The sequence below is a fragment of the Bombus fervidus genome, chromosome 7 (genome assembly GCF_041682495.2).
Source record: "Bombus fervidus isolate BK054 chromosome 7, iyBomFerv1, whole genome shotgun sequence".
Taxonomy (NCBI): Eukaryota; Metazoa; Arthropoda; class Insecta; order Hymenoptera; family Apidae; genus Bombus; species Bombus fervidus.
This window is the reverse complement of record NC_091523.1, coordinates 11,305,584-11,322,955: the sequence shown is the minus strand read 5'-3', so window position 1 is coordinate 11,322,955 and position 17,372 is coordinate 11,305,584. Positions and strand designations below refer to the sequence as shown.

General features: G+C 41.0%; 1 protein-coding gene across 1 annotated transcript; it reads left to right on the top strand.

The window, feature by feature from the left end:
* Window positions 1-13,671: 13,671 nt before the first annotated feature.
* LOC139988954 (uncharacterized) lies at window positions 13,672-15,272 on the top strand. Its single transcript, XM_072006772.1, has 2 exons — window positions 13,672-14,213; window positions 14,336-15,272. Exons 1-2 carry the CDS (start codon window positions 13,949-13,951, stop codon window positions 15,100-15,102), a joined length of 1,032 nt encoding a protein of 343 aa, XP_071862873.1. The 5' UTR covers window positions 13,672-13,948; the 3' UTR covers window positions 15,103-15,272.
* Window positions 15,273-17,372: the final 2,100 nt, after the last annotated feature.

Sequence of the window (17,372 nt, the reverse complement as noted above, 5' to 3'; positions counted from 1 at the left end):
TGTTTAAATCAACCACACGTGATACGAGCCAACATTTGATGCAGAATGCGCTCGATACAATGTACGTCCAAACGGACTTTTCAAAAAAAAAAAAAAAAAAAAGAAAAAAAAGGAAGACCAATATTACGCCTCGCCTTTCTACGGACGGTGTTATTTTAAGCTTGCTTTGACGAATTTATTGACTTTATTCGCAAGGATATTCGAAACGCTTGGAACGTATCGACAAACGAATCGTCGTTCTAACGAATTGGCCAACAGGCAACGTAATATAATCTGAAATCAAGGTGATACTTGAAGAAACTCGAACGAATTCTGTTTTTATACCGAATTAGATTAAGCAGTTCTTGCTACAATATTCTAACGATATCTTGCATGCCACAGTTTTATCACGAGATACAGAAATTTATTTATCATCAGTAAAATCGTGAGAACGAATTCGTTCGATCAAATGCTGACTGTCCATCGTTCGTGTTCTCTTCAGCGGCATATAATTTATCGCGAAGTAAGCATTGCGTAACTAACACGGCATAACTAAAGACATGCCCTACCGCCACTCGACGACACTCAACGCCACTCGAACACAATATCGAAATGCTTTTGCTGAAATGATGTCTCTCGGCGTGTCGTTCGAGTTTACGTTGGTAAAAGGGGGCTCAAACACTGTCAACGTTATACGACCGATTCGATTCGCGTTTACGACTCTGGGGAGAGACGTTAAATGGCAGAGTTCTCTCTCTCCCTGTGCTCGTACAATCTGCTGTTTTCGTCGAGGAAACGCCACGAAGCGGAATTCAAATAGGAAGAAAATTAAAAGTATCGAAAGTAACGAACGTTATTTGCGAATGCTCCGATTTAAACTAATTTAACTTGAAGTAGCTAGCTAAATTAACGATCTCCGGTCGGAGTATCTATGGTTTTATCTTTATTTTTTCAACGAATCAAGAAGTTTTTGCTTCGATGGCCGCTATTTAATACCAATATTTCGTTCTGACGTATCTCGTCTCGAGAAGCCATTTAATTTTCCCTCCCTTTGAGAAATGTACTTTTCGCGAGTTACCCCATTAGTCTTCCTCGATGGATCGTTCCCCGATGAATCGTTCTCCGATGGTTTTTAACCGAACGAGATACACTGGCTATGGAAAGTATTTTTGTATACCACTGCATTTATTACAGCATTTACATATCGATTGATTCGATTCAAGCATATGAAATTTCGTATTATTTAGTAGTATTTTCACGTAATTATAAGGATTTGCAGTTACTATAGAAATTAAACGTAGAACATGATAAAAGGAAGCTTCGTTATTAGATAGGAGTATGTACAAATGTCTTATGCAGCTATTGTACGTTTTTATCGATGCAGGATATTTAATAAATATCAAATGAACAGAAAATATCAAGAACTTCACGAAACGGTTTTATATATTTGTTTCTAGTAATTAAATGGTACGTAAACTGATGCTTTGGACATGCAACCGTTAAATGAATGGAAAATTGCAGCTTATTGCGTTCGCCGGCAGCGAGTTAGTCGCGAAATTTCGTATTTTTGGATGAAACACGGGACGATATTTCGTTTCGAATTTGTTGTTTCAATCTATATCGACGGTTTTATTATACGATGGATGGAATATTTATCGGTTGGAAAAGGCAAATATAACAGACATTATTTCGTTTCCACGAGTAGCTCGACATCTTGTTTTATAAAAGTTTTATTTTAATGCGACACGTAGGTTCGTAACTCGTGCTCCGATATAAGTTCCGCTTTAGATGCTTGGCATTTAAGTTTCACGATGTTCTCTTCTCTACTAACCAACAAATTTTGTTCTATCGGCAAGTGAAAAAGTCTTTGCGCGACGAGATGAACATAGAGGAAGAGAAACGAAGGGAAAATTAGCCCCAACCGTTGGAAACTTTCCGGTGTCGAGACTTTCACACGGTAACAGAGCAAATTAAATTTCCGTCTGTGTTTCAGGGAAACGGAAAACCGTGCGAGATGCTTTTGTTATCGATTTTCTCAGCCCTCAGCGATATTCCAACATCCGAAAATTGGCACGATAAATCGTATGTCGGTTTAGCGATATCCTCGATGTTTTGCCATCTAAAAGTACACCAACGCAACGTTAAAGCGGTGAAGCGATATTAGACGTTTAGAGTTTGGTTGTTCGTTGGTTTCGTTGGTTTTGTTCTTCGAAAGAGATAAAGTTCAGAGTAGTAAATGTACCTTTCGTTTATAAATATTAGAACACATGCTGGTTTTCCATGAGATACGATATCAGACCATGATGGTTCGAGTTGTCAAGGAAATGATCGGTCAATGAGAATTTTGCTTTCACGTAGAAATAATTTGAAAACTTTGTAAAAGCTAGTTATCAAAGTTATCGGCGCGATCTTCTAATTTGTGTCTCGTGGAAAAAACTTTAAGTGAATTAGATACGACACAAAATAAAAGAAATTTATAGAATACTTAGAAGACTCAGACACCTCAAGATTCTTTAGGTTGCGGAAGGTTTCGGAAAAGCACAGAGCCACAGGCAGATGTAATAGAAAAGTTTATATAAAATCTGTAAATTTAAAATAAACTAACAAATATAATGGAAAAATTGATAACACGAATGACAGAATTATTTAAATTATTTTAATTCTTAAAGGTTTTAATAATTTCCTCATAATTTCCCAGATTTTCCTTATTTTCTGTCCTAATACCCATGAACGAGAGTACACGTGACGTTAATCTGGAGACTGTTTTCCGAAGCGTCCGAGGTCCCATGGACGTTATAAATTAACGACGTAATTATCGCGCATACACGCGCGGTTCATCATAAACCTGTTTACAGTAGACGAGCTTGATTAATATCGTTTTGTAAATTATATACAATGATCCTAATAACGGAGATCATTCGAGCGCATTGCACACTGTGAATCGAGTATGAATCTCAACTATTTAACATACGAATCGTGCGATTAACCGCTTCGCATAAAGCTAGAAATGTCCTCTCCTTTTGTTCAATCTGATCACGAACCATTGATCGTTCAATGGGACGCACGTTTCTTCCATTGAAAACACCATAGTCGTGCTGTACCTGTATTTGCGAAAACCATAGAAGATTTCCATTGGCCGACTGTTAATCGAGTGGTTAGAGTTGTTGGTTGGAAGACGAACAAGCACGAACGGGGAAAAATCGCTGTCTCTCGTAAAAGAGGGACGAGGAGGGGGCGGGGTAAATGGAAGGAAAAGGACGAATATCTTTCCGACACCTGGCAGCACATCGGCCCGTACGCGATGCGATTTCATCGGATCGGAAAATTGCCGTAAAATTGCCACAAAAAGTGATATTTTATTCCTTTCAGAGGCACAATTTACTAACCGCGTTGGGTAGGTTCCTGGGGATATTTATGGGATTTTATGGACTCGTGTCTCCCTTGTTTCGAGGGGGAGGTACGTATAAGAGAAGTTTGTATATCGTAACGTATGTGCCTTGTGCACCTGGTTAGCTCCAATGTGATACGATATCATGAACGATAAAAATAATTTGTATACGTATATTTTTTATTTTCTTCTTATTTCAGCAGATCCGTTTCGACGTAATCTTGACTGCACGCGTGCTTTTCTATTTCTATTCAACGACAAATATTCTTTTGAAGAAGATATTTTGGTATCGAATTTATTATAAAAAGAAAAAAAAACAGGTAAAAAGAACGGATTACGCTGACAGTAGTACGCACAGTAGTATGAATAAGAATCCAACGAATCGATATTCCATCGACGAACGATATTTCTCTTGGTGAGAAATCGTTCTTCGACGGGTAGGTAGAAAATCTAGAGATTGGCGAAAAGGAAAAGTAAGGAACATTGTTTCTGCGCGTCTATGACATTGGCCTTGACCTCGTCGAGATAACAAAGTGAAAGCTTGAGGAACATTATGAGCGAATTTTCCAGATCCTGAACAAGCGATTGCACTTGGAGGATGCAGTTGCGACCTTTCAGCTAGTAAAACTCCATTTTATCGGTACGATTGACGAGTGTACTTCAAGTTCGAATCAATTACGAGAACAGAAGAATAAAACGTCCTGCTCGCTTAAATGTTTCAATTTAATGGTAGCAATTCCATTCATTGGCCGCGTAATCCGGTTCGCACGGCCATTGCTGGCATCGTCCAACCGGTGATTTCGCGTTTTCGAGGCACGTTCGCGATTCTAAAAACGCATGCCGGTCCTGTTGCCTTGTTACGTTTACGTTCATGCGAGCGTCCAGCCTCACGCTTGCCACTATAATGGGATTAATCACGGGATTGACGCGGACCGACAATGCGCCAGTTAGCGCGACGACGTGGCTTTCATCAGCCGGTGTCTTCAGGAATTATTATCCTGGCACGCGTTTATTATGCGGCACGTGATCGGAAGCGTGCTCCCGCGGCACGCATCGAAACGAAGTTACATCGCAATCTATCGTTATTGTGCGCCGCAGAAAGCCACCCAATAAAGTTTCCTGGATCATTCGGAAACGGTTTAACCCTGAGAGCTTTCATCGCTGTTGCAATCCCCTTGGGGGCACTCCGCGAGCTTCATTTTTTGTAACAGAAATATACGAAGAATTCGAGGTAACTACGATACTCTATAAAAAGTTTAGGTCTCTCAATACGTGGAAGTATTTAATAAAATAATATAATTGTATTTCTTATGGAAAGACATAAAGATGCTTGTAATCTTAGCTTAATTCTGTTTTTACATGTAAAAGGTATTTATCGCAATTGTGTAAAAAGTTTTTAATTAATTTGATATAAATTTGATCTCTCGTGTTAAGAATTATTTTGGGGATGTTGTCGCTGACTAACTTTTTAGTAACTTCGCAATATCTGCTCTTTTGTTTGTAGTATTCCAAATAATTTATTTATATTTCTCATTTCCTTTCTTCTCATATTTCTATACACATTCCATATTATCCCATGCGTGTTTTGTGATATTTGATTCTAATTTATTATATTCTAATTTATAAAATTCTAAAAGTTATATAAACCGGGAAGAACCACAAAGAAACAGCAACATTGAGAGACTATTTGAAGATTAATCTCTGCCGGTACATCATGTATAAATATCTTCTAAAAAATATAGGAGCATTATTATAAGAACACTATCATAGGTACCCTAAGATCTCTGCAAAGTATCGTACGAATGTTATAATAGAATTGAAGATTCTATATCGTGACATAAGATATTTATAAATAAGGTTGTATAATATGATGTACGTTTTGTGACGAGCAGGCATAACGAGGGTAGATTTTCGATCATCCTTTCCCCAGACACCCTGATGAATTTATAAAATGGTTCAGGACCGACCAAGTGTGGAGGGAAATTTCGAGCAGGAAGAATAGTTGTCGTATCGCCTTGTCATCGAAAGTTCATTTTTCGCGATTGTTAGCTAAGGGTGAAAGAATACGAAGAAGCTTCACGGAAGAATGTACGATACGTCGAATAAAATACAACCCTATTTCCCTTTGACAATGAAACGTTGCTCTAACTTTTGCGACCTCCGGCAAGGTTTCGCTTTGATCTGACTCGCTTATGAATTACCTTGGACAAAGGTTTTGCACCGAATCGACGCAATCCGATTGTCGCTCATCGAAATGGATTTTTTAATCCTATATCAGGGCGACACAAGGTTGTTTCGCGAAATTTCAATAGCTTGACAGAAACTGCCAACAAAGAACGAACGCATCCATGCAAACGTTTATTTTTTATATTCTTATATTATTTTCACTTGTATTATTTTCTATATTCTTTTCATATAGCAAATTTATTCTATTCAGCGTGGATGATGTTCGCCAATGAGCACAGGTTTGCCTTCGGTGAAAACAGCGTCGACATTCTAATCCGAAATTTACCGGAGCACAAAAACGTAATTCCACGGCGAAATAACCAGCTCCGAAAGATATTTGGAGCTTATGGTTTCTGCTAACGTGGTCGTATTTAGTCTTCAAATCTTTTTCTTCCTTTGTAATCCGTTGCTTCGCGCGGATTACGTGTAAAACTTGGGGACCAAACGTCGCGTCGCGTCGGCAAAATTCGTGCTTTATTCTATGCCGAATAGATCTATCGAGAATCAAATAGCCGATATTCGTTCTTCTTTTTCCGACTGTACTGGTACCAGCATGGTCGTATTTCGTCGATGCCATAGCAAGTAAATTTCATGGATTCTGCAACGTCGTAAAACGTCGAAAACGCGTCGGATCTGTTCAGGACCGTGAGTTTTACGGAAAAGATTACGCTTTAAGAAGGCACATTCTTCAAGGGGAGATAACAATGCAAGACACGAACAACTCGGACATAGCCGTAATTCATACGGACGCGTGGCTGTACAGGGCCGCTGGTAGAAAGATCTTCTCATAAATTGTTGCATCTACCAGTTATACACGTTTCCATGGCTTACGGAGGAAAATGCGCTTAGCCAACCTTTATCCAAGAACCAAAAAGGTACAGTCTCTTAACGTTTGACGGCAGGCTCGGTCATTACGTTCTATGATACTCTCACGTCCGTTGAAAGACGATGAAGCAAACAAGAAGATCGTGGCCAATTCACGGTGTTCAACAAACCGTGCGATATCTATGTACCGCTCAACGAGATCCGTAGCTGACCGTGTTATTCGTGAAAGCTCCTCGGCGCGTGTCAAAACACTAGTACCAAGCCGGAAACAACGGTAAGAACGTTGATGGTAGAGAAAAAGGAGGATGGATACCAAGACGCAGAAGCAATAACGACGAGGAGAAGGAAAAAGAGAGGATAAGGGGACGTAACTTAGTGAAATTATCGAATAATCCACGCTAGGATGATTATCTCGATTTTAGCATGCTAGTTGCTACCGACAATGGCGACCGAAACAATAGCGCTACTAACAAAAAGGTCATCGATGCACAGTTATGGTAAATTCGGCTTAAATCCATGGGTTTTCCTGTTATAGCGCTTCATCCTGGGCTAATCTACGAGATTTATCGGGACCGTTTAGATTTATCGAGTCACTTAACCTCTCCCCTATCTTCTCGATGATTTCGCGTTACAAATGTCCTCGATTTTCTGGCGAAAAAGCTCGCTGGCTTGAAGAGAGAGAGAGAGAGAGTTTCTTGATAAAAAGCTAAAGAATGATCCACATCGATGGCCGAGAGTCCGCGAGCGAGTTCTTCTTTCTTTTCTTTGGTACCAGTTGGCCCGCTACTCGGTTGTAGCCCATGAACTGGCTTATCGAGTTGCGGACTGTCGAGTTCGACGAAAGTTTCTGGATCGCTATGTATTTAAGCACATACTACATGCTTGGGTCCTTCGTGTATAGCCGCCTGGACAGACAGATGCCAAAAGGGATTCGCGGTTCGCCAGATAAACTTTTCCTTCTAAGAACAATGGACCTGACGAGGAACTCCTACGCGCAGTCTTTGAATGCCACGTTTCAATAAATATTAAATAAAATGTACATTTTATTGGTTCAAACATAAGCAAAGAAGCGAAGTACGAAGCGTCGGTAGTATATAAAAATAGTGCACGAAATGCGCAAAACGGATTCTTTAAATTTCGAATTATCTTAAATGATCGATCATTTCTGCTTGAATCCATCTGCCCACGTCTCGAAAGGATTTCGAGTGTTTGCAGAGCTAATAAAAAGAAAGAGAAGTAGAAATTGTAGCGGGCGATGTCTCATAGAGATATAATTCCACCAGCAGCCAACAATGAAGGGGGTAACAAACGAATAAAAGGATTTTCGCCAAAACTTCGCTTTCTCGACTATACTCGAATTATTTGGTCTGGATGGCAGCAAAAGAAGAGACCCGAAATCGTATTTGCCATTCCCATGATTACTTAGTTGTGCCCGCCACCGTTTCATTCTTCCTCCTTCTTTTTTTTTTTTTCTTCATCAGACCCTTTTATAAATGACCAATAGCGTGGGTTGAGTCGAGGTTGAATAGGATGCTCCTTTGGGATCGTGCATTCTGCCTTAAGAATGCACTTTTCTGTTGGGTGAAATGAGCCGAGCTAATTTCAGATCCTTGCCTCGAGATCGAACGCAGACCGGTGGAACGAAATAGCTCCCAAGAATAATGGTTAGAAAAAAGGAGTAAGTTTACCGAACGACGACATCGTCCAAGCAATTCTCTTTCATCTGCACTGCAATCGGGAAGCCCGATTGATTCACGGGCTCCATCGAATCGACTGCAATCGAAACTCGTACCTCCTTTGATGCATGTATCTCTTTGGACGAAGCCGGTGAAGCTTCGTCGGGTACGATCGAGATCCTTCAGCTTGATCCATGTCGTCATTACGTCACGCTTTATCGCGTTCATCTCGAAGGACTTCTTGGTTCAATCTACGATCGATCCCCGTGATTATCCTTGTCGTTTGTTTGTCAGACCAATGTGGACAAATCACAATAACGCGCGTGTCATCGGTTTTCTTTTTGGATTTGGTTTTTTCTTCCGTTTCGATCGATCTTGCGTTCGTATTGGCCGAGAGAACGCGAAGCGGTACCAAGAAAGATCGCATCCATCACGAGTTTTATTGCTGGGCTGGGAAGTTTAAGAAGTTGAAATCAAATCTGTCTCGAATATCGCTAGCGGAAAATCCTGGCATCTTTCCAGCTAGCGCTGTATTTAGTAACTGCCGATGGGGAGAAGTCGACATTTTATCGAAACTATGTTTTTTGATAAGCAGAAATGTTACTTGGCCAGTAGATATGGAAGAAATGTAATTTAACGATAAATAATTAAAACGGAACATTAAAATATAGGTTTCTGCAAGGCCGTTGGATGATTTCCATCCGTGATAGGTTGTTACCATGTTTCAAACTTGTTTCGAGTTTTTCGAGTTTTATAAGATTTCTTTTCAAATGTATTTAAACTTGTTAGGACTCCAAGATTTTACGAGAAGTAAAGGCTGATGGATGGTAGTTTCTCGAGTGAGATCTTCATTATTCCAAGCATCTTGCGCGAGGCATTACTACTCTCTTCGTCTTCCGCTATTTGTCTGTAGAAACACGCGGAAATGGATCAAATACTTTACTTTCCTGTTTTATAATTACCTACCTTCCTTATGAACAACTTCCTAGACAGTTCTGAAAGAAAGTTAGTTGTCAAGTTATACGAGTTTAATGTAAATCGAAGCTTCAAAAGAAAAGGACGAAAACGAAGAAACAGATTTGATCACCATGGAAGCCCCTGTTGCGCCCGGATGGGAAGTTGTCTTCCAATTCATATCCCTTTGCTTAACGCAAACGTCGCTTAAAATATTTGTTAGGTGATCTTCCGGCAAAGTCACGAATAATAGACTGCCTTCTTCGATTTCGGTCCTCGTTGAATTTCGCAGTTTATTTCCAAATTTCTTCCGCGTGAACGAGTTAACACGTATCGTTAAATATTTGGCTCGTCATTGACCCCGAGGCGTTCTTGTTCACGCGCCAAGAAACTTACATCTGGCAACTTTTGATATCGACGAAGAGGAACTCATTAACATCCGACTTTGATATTTTTCGGCAAATATCCAAGTTTATCTCGGAATTATATTACAAGAGAGAGAGAGAGAGAGAGGGAGAGACAGAGAGGCGAAATTGGGAGTAAGCTTGCAATTAGAGGACTGCTACCTTCCTAAGCCACTCTGAGATACAAACGTATGTTCAAAATAGTTTGTCGAATTTTGCAACTCCTTTTAATTACTAGGTAATTAGTTATCGATTGAAGATAATTCAACAATTTCAAAACGCAATGAAAAGCAGCATTGGGTCGGAATAGAAGTTTTGAATATACGTATACATATGTGTAGAGGATGATATTGACGGCTATAAATAGAATATTAACGTAAGACAGGTAAATTACGTTGGAAGTTTGATGGTAGTATCTCGAAAATACCGACAAAATTTCAATATTTCGCAAAATATGCGCCGAACAGATGACAAAGTGAAGAAAATTGAAAATCTTGATTCTCTTAGAGAACAACGTTCTCGATACTTTGATACTGGGATGCTCTAAGGGACAAAGAAATTTAGGGGTAACTTTTTCAACCAATAATAATCAATATAAGGTATATCACCAGACTATCGATATTTCGCTTTAGAATTTAATTTAATTGCACGCATTGCGGATTTGTTTCTACGTTTGAAATCCATTTTTTTATTACTTTCAAGTATCTATGTATGTACCTCGAGACTAATATCTAGATTGGATGGATCTTTGTACAATTTCATATTTCTATGAACGTAACTAAAGAAGTGAAATCTACGTGGAGTAGACCATAAGGAATACCCACGCACAAAAGTTTAAAGTGGGTTTAAACAAAAGTTTAAAGTTAAAACTGGGTATAGTTAAGTAATGGTTAACAGATACAAAAATATTACTTAACTTGACATTTTATACGACAAAGAGAATGTGCTGCTAATCTATTAACTAAAAAATATATAACTAGTTTTATTAAAAAACGATTTTACCAGCGAACAGTCAAGTACTGGAAATTCTTAAATTGAGGATAAAAGGTGTTCTAAAACTGTCGAGAGGTATTTTGCATATCACGTACATTCTATAATTCGCAGACTATTAACATTGGTTTTTCAAAAAGGAATCGAAGTATCTGGTCAAAATATATGCTATTCTTCTCTTTCATCAGCCTTCAATGGAATACGAAGCCGTAGCTGGTTGCCCTCGAATTTCTTGGAGATGGGATACGCCCCAAATAAAAAGGCCAGCCAATAGGGTGGTTAAAGGAGGGGTCGTATGTGAAATTAAAATATCCTTCGGTCGTAATGATTCGGGGAACGCGAGTAACGATGCACGTGAACGCTATGTACGAGCCCGTCTAACTTTGTTTGCGATATTCGGTGCGCGTACGAAGGGTGGCGCGGTTCCAACCCCTCGCGGAGGGTGCGGCAACCCTTCGAATCAGCCGGATGCGCCGGACATATGCTGGAAGAGAGAGAGATACGCATTGTATTATTCACAAGCCGGTCGCGATATAGCATTACCCCGATTTTTAATAGGAGTTCCGGGGCTCGGTGCACGCTCCTCTTCGCGCTGCCTTGGTAACATCGTAATAGGATTAGTCGCGTTATTAAAGGTTTAAAATTACGGCTACGTCTTCTCTGATCTTTCCTCGAGTGCCCGCCGTAGCATTGCATTGCATTTAATTCGTTTTTCATAGGATCTCGGGTGCTTATGCTCGCGATAAGTGCTTGGTTTAGTGTGAATTTGCTAACGAAGGAAGTACAATTAAATGTTCGAGGATCAACCGCTTGGAATTTTCGATAACTTCCACAAGTCGTTGCCCTGCTTGTGTATGTAACATTTCTGCCACCGTGTCCCGATATGTTACCCCTTCGCGACGCCATCAACCCATACGAAGCGATGATTCGAAAAGGATACGCGTACATCGTTACAGATATAAATCGGTTTCTGGCTAACGCGTGTAAACGACGCCATCGTTATCGTGTATCACACGTATCGTGTAAGAGATACACGTGACGATACGAACCAGAACGCGACAATTCGTACGATCTCGTAGCTGGTTTCTACGTATCAGGTAGCAGGTGCCAAGGGCCGACTCTGCTCGCAACGAAAATGTGCCCCGAATGACGAAGTGGAAATAGTGAACGACAGCGATACGAGGTATTCGACGTTAAATATTAATTTTCCGGTTTCTGAACATCGAGTGGGTGCCACGTACGACACGGTCGATAAAGCATTCACGGAGTAATCAAGAAATTAACTTCGCGGCTTCGCAATATGAGTGCCTGCTCCTAGGCACGTTTTGTTCCGGGTATATTATTATTACCCAGTTATTTCGGGTAGCATTGTTCGTTTCCTAAATTAATAAACGATCGATTAAAGGTATGGAGTTGCCAGGGGAGATAATAAAACTCGAATTCATCGGCAATTTTCGAATCGTTGTTATAGTTTGCAGAGGTACGCGAATTATGTCGTTAAAGAGATAAATCTAATACGCTTCAGTTAGTAAAAGTATTTCATCGAGAAATTATTTGCGAGCCGCATATCTAGAGGACGACGACTGAAAGCTGGCACCCATTTTCATCGATCGTGCACGCTTAAGAGTTTGCATAACCGAGATCGTTAAAATTCTCGGCCATAGAATAGCGAAACGCGCAACTGCGAACGTTCGTACGACAATCTGCCGACTCTGTCTCGAAAGAGATTCGAAACTTCACTATCCTCTAGGCTTCGTTGTGTGAAATTTATCTGTTCCTGATTCCCAACGTGAACAAAGTTATTTATGCATCGGAATAATTTACGATGCACAGAATTTGGAGCGAAACTGAATCTCGTCCGGATTAAATCGCAGAAGTGGCTTGTTAAATGTTGCAAACGATCTACGAAGTTAACATTGGAAGTTGGTTCAACATGGGATGATGAAGATGGTCGTTCTGTCTGATAAGGCAACGGGTGCGTTTTATTGGAAGCGTAAATGATCGTTGAGCGATTGAGAATTTCCCTGGAATGCAAATCGTATGACTGGAAAGAGAGAAAGAAGCTGCAGCGTCTCAGGTACATTCGAAATTTGATTTGGATCTTCCAAGTTATTGAATGTCGGTGCAGAAATGAAATTACCGTTCAGAAGACTTCGGTACGGAAAATTGTATTCGATATGGAAAATTTAACGAGGCGGATCCAAAAAATATTTTGCAGACGATTGATAGGAATTTTGATAAAAGGTTTCTAACATATAAATTGTTATTTACCGATCACATCTGCTTTACCACTTTATGAGAAATATTTTCAATATCTTACTGACATAAGTTGCGTTCGACGAACTAGTTACTAGAGAATAAAACGTTACCTGGAAAATTCTTTGCTTGTTGGAAGTTCCCGACTTGTTCCCTTTGATTGGCATAAAACGCCCACAAATTCTTTTTCCGCGAAGACCACTAATGACGCTTTCTTTAAACAAGCTGGATACCTGTGTTAACTACGCCATCCTCTTCCACCAGTTTATCTCGATTGCCTGCAAAGATTCTTTCGCCCGTTCCGTAAGAATCCAAGTGACAACTGGCGGCGAAAGCGAGCGTGAAGTTTCAACGTTTTTTAACTCGTTAAAATGCATTTCCTCTTAAGTTTTTACGCTCTCTTTATTTAAGACTGCAATTTTAGGAGCTCAAACCATTAATAAGAAGAATAGCACGAGCAGTCACACTGAATGCACGTTGTACAAACATATAAACAGAATACTCACAATATTCCAATGAAATCCTACGGTATACGTATCCGCCGGATTTGACGATCGTTTCCGCCAATTTAAAATTATACTTCAAAATCATAGCGAGGAACGAATGTGGTCGAGAATAATAAGGAGACGTCGCAGGGGTTTAGAGCCCTAGCGTAGGCCAATAATAGTGGAAAGATGGGTACGGAGGTAGTATAAAGTTTCCGGATATATTAGCCACCCGTCGAATTAGCGTTGCGAGAAAATGCCCTACTCGGTGTCGATCCCAGGGGAAGCGAAACGCTTGGTCCCCGCGCGCGTTTAGGGTGAATCGAAAGGGGGCACCCTCGAGAAAGGGCGGGGCCCTGTACAAAAGGGGCCCTGAAAGAAACCAACCCCTGGGTGGAGTTAGCACCCCGTATATATGCTTGAGCGGTGGTCCTTCTGGATGCAGAGCATGTTATACTATCGAACTGTGAGGATCTCGTCTTAAAAGTTTTTTTTATACCATTTACCATCCCGGAACATCCACTCTAATCGTTCAAAGGTTCGCACGAAGGAATATCTTAAAGTTAGCAACGGCCTCGGTGATATTGAATGCAACGATATCGTTCAAACGACCAGGTGAAATCCAGCGAATCGATTGAGAGATTGTGCACAGTAACGCTTCAGTGGCTGGAGGATTATTTAGTGCTTCGAGTCGAGTGTTGTTCATCCTGATCGAAGAGGACCGTACAGACTAAGTTTAACGCCTATAGAAGATACACTAACAGCATGTCGCGAAGTTTCCTCGTGGACTCATTAATCGGAAATAATTCGCCACCTGCGTACCCGTTGCCGTATTACGGTAATCAATTGCCGAGCTATATGTTCAATTTCTTCAACCTGGGTCTGGGTTATCAGCCGATAAGACCCGTACCGAGACCACCGGCCATGCCCGTTCCGGTTCCAATTAGTCCACCCGCTTTGGGAAGCTTGCGACCGGTCCCTGGTCAGAGTCCTCCATCGCCTTTAAATACTTCTACGAGCAAACTTTCGGGTAAATATCTCCAGCTCTTCTTTGATATAAAATTCTTCGAAGTAGAATTTCCTTCTTGCAAGCGGAATCCGTCGTAAATATTCTAGGCAAGTCTCAATGCTAATGCGATCGTATTCTTTAAGATGTTTCAGCACCGTGCGAATCACCCTCGCGTAACAGCACCCCGACGCCTCCGCCGAAGTCACCGAACTCCATCAATAACAGCTCCAAGAGGATTCGGACAGCCTTCACGAGTACCCAATTATTGGAACTCGAACGCGAGTTTGCTTCAAACATGTATCTATCGCGGCTCAGACGAATCGAGATCGCGACGAATCTAAGGTTATCCGAGAAACAAGTGAAAATTTGGTTTCAAAACCGCAGAGTAAAATACAAGAAAGAGGATCTACCTTCCGGTCAGAGTCAGAAATGTTGCTGTCTGAGAACATGCGGGAAGAAGAAGGAGGGCTGCAGCGACGATACGTCGAGTCGGAAATGCGAGCAGGACGATGAGAAATCGATGAAAAACGAAAAAATGGACGCGGCTGACAAGTCCGCCGATACGATCAGCCACGAGGAATCGTCGAATTCCATAGCCGATCGTTTCGAGCAGTCGGTTCCAACGTTGCCCGTGACAGACAGTGCGCAACGATTCTTGCAGGAAACGGAGGAGAAATTAAACCTTTCGAGGGTCGGTGCGATGGCCGATTGTTACGAGAGGAACGTTCACAATTTATCTAGAGGCTTGAAAAGGAATATGGGTGATATGGCCGAGGAAGCGGACGATAAAAAGCGACGGATCGATGGCTCGACCTTTTATCAGAATACGATTCAGGACACAGCCGTCGGGCCTGTGTTTAGAGCCATAGGATGCACCAAGCATACCGTAGAAAGAATCGTCAACTCGTAAAGAACAAAATACGGGGTAGGATCGCTGTGCTAAAGGATTTTTCGCGACCACGTTCCGTTTTTCCATTACGCTGTCGTTGTAAATACAATTCTACCTGAGCCTTGTAAATACTGTAGATATATTTTTGTACGAATAACAGGAAGATAGAGAGACAAAGAGAGAGAAAGAGAGAGAGAATGTGTGTGAACGCTGTATATTTTTAATCTAATTTTTAAAGAGAATAAAATAGATCATTAAAACTTATCGCCAAGTTTTCACAATGAGTACCTTCGTCCCGGAATATTTTGCGTAGTGTATTGTTATCGTTTTTAACGACGAAAAATTCTACCACGTGACGATATCGTATCGTTCCCGGTTGTTTATTCGTTTTTCGAACGATGCAACGTTCCACTGAAATTCATTTCGTAATAATAACTCGATGAATTAAGAATACTAACATAGCAATCTTGTCGGTGAATTTATACAGTTTTAATTAATTCCACAAGCCCATGAAAAATCATATGTTAAACACTAGACAATCGATAAATGTTTCATAACGTAAAACATGATAACTTCGTGTCAGTTTCGCGATACTATTTAACATTCAGTTTCACGGATATACCTAATGAATCATCGTTACACCTACGACTATTGATCCTTGTGTAAGTTATTGTCGGAGCTGATAAAAAAAGGCAATATAACGTTGCGCCGTTCTGTTTATTTATCCGTGAAAAGTTGGCTGGAAATAACGTTCTTTTTATCTATCGAGGTCGAAAAATTTATTGCTTGTACAAATCTTGATGGAAGGAAGCGACTCTCATTTGTCTCAATATAAAATATTACGTTATTTTGCAATGTCTTCGTTCCTTTGGAAGGTCTTCGTTCGATATGACTAATCGACATATAAACAGGAACAAATTACCAAGTTTCCACGCCGAATTAGAGTCTGGAAATTCGTTGACGAAATTTCACCGGTGGATTCTCATAAATAGGCAGCATATGAGCGTCCAGCAACGTTGATAGCCATTAATTTCTCTCAGCGCGGCATTACAAATGTAAAGGGCGCCATTTAACTCATGCGAGTTATCGTGCTGTGTCCAGCTTCCGGTAAAACGATTTTCTGACTGCGAAGCCGCAATGAAATGGATTAAGGACGGACGTAGAACATGCATGGTACGAATATATAGCACGGAGAAGCGAGAAGGCGAAGGACAGAAGATCTTAGAAATCAAAAGTCGCGATGATCGTAGAATAGTAATCATTGTCGATGTGAAATCGGTTGTGATGCTGTAAATCCGGGAAATTTGTCAAGAGGGCCCCCACTTTGGGTTAAATTTAAGGTAAAACGTAGTTAATGGTGTTAAGGAGCGAGACGACAATGGCCGGAGGCACTCTCGTATCCTCGTCGATCTACAATAGAACACTTGTGTCGCCTCCGTGCTCGCAGCGGGCGAGCGAACGTAAAAACCGGCTGTCTTTTTTTTCGATCCTCGACATTCTCGGGCCCATTCACTCATTCACAGATCTTCACCGAACTCCTCGGTTTGTGCCTAGATTCATTCATCCGCGAGGAGAATGAATGGCCGACTACAGGAAAAAGTCCACGAATCAAAAAATTGTCAACGTCGCGCGTCGACTCTGCATTCTTTGCTTCCTTCATTCTAGTCGAGAGAAGGGAAGGTCTCGCGTGAAGCGCAAGGGCGGTACTTTTGAAGAACACCTTGTCCCGTTTGGTTTATTGAATGTTTAGTGGTAGCTGTGGCGTTAATTCGCTGCGAATTTCGCGCTCTTTCAACGCGCGCGTCACCTTAACTTGGATTTAACTGGAATTTGCATCTTCTCGAGTGAGTCAAATCGATTGCGTCTCAAGGTATCGTTGCTATTCACCGGGAGTAGTTTTCGTAACAGTTGAAAAATTGCGAACCTTTAGTTCCCATGGAACGCGGGCACAATGCATGAAAGATTTTGTGGTAGGTACTGAAACGTCGAGCATTGGAATTCAGAAGCGACCGTTCCTATTTTACAAGATATATAATGATGCACTCTGTCCCGCGAGTTACATTTACTTTCCAGGCTAAAAGAAGCTTGTTTTTCCTTGCCCGAAACGAACTGACGAAACGCTAGTACGTTGCAGTCCTGTCGTAATCACGTTGTCGTTTTAGCGTGCAGCGAATTCTTGGGTTTCCATTTGTCTCGCTTCCAAAGTACGGTATTCTCGAGACTCGGGTAATCAACTTATTTAACGTACCTTCCACGTCAAGCTCCGACGTTCTGCGAATCGCTCGAATCGA

Excerpts from the sequence above, each read along its gene's own strand:
- LOC139988954 (XM_072006772.1), top strand. The coding sequence starts at position 13,949 with ATGTCGCGAAGTTTCCTCGTGGACTCATTAATCGGAAATAATTCGCCA. Across the intron at positions 14,214-14,335 it reads TTCTACGAGCAAACTTTCGG|ATGTTTCAGCACCGTGCGAA; the intron begins GTAAATATCTCC and ends GTATTCTTTAAG.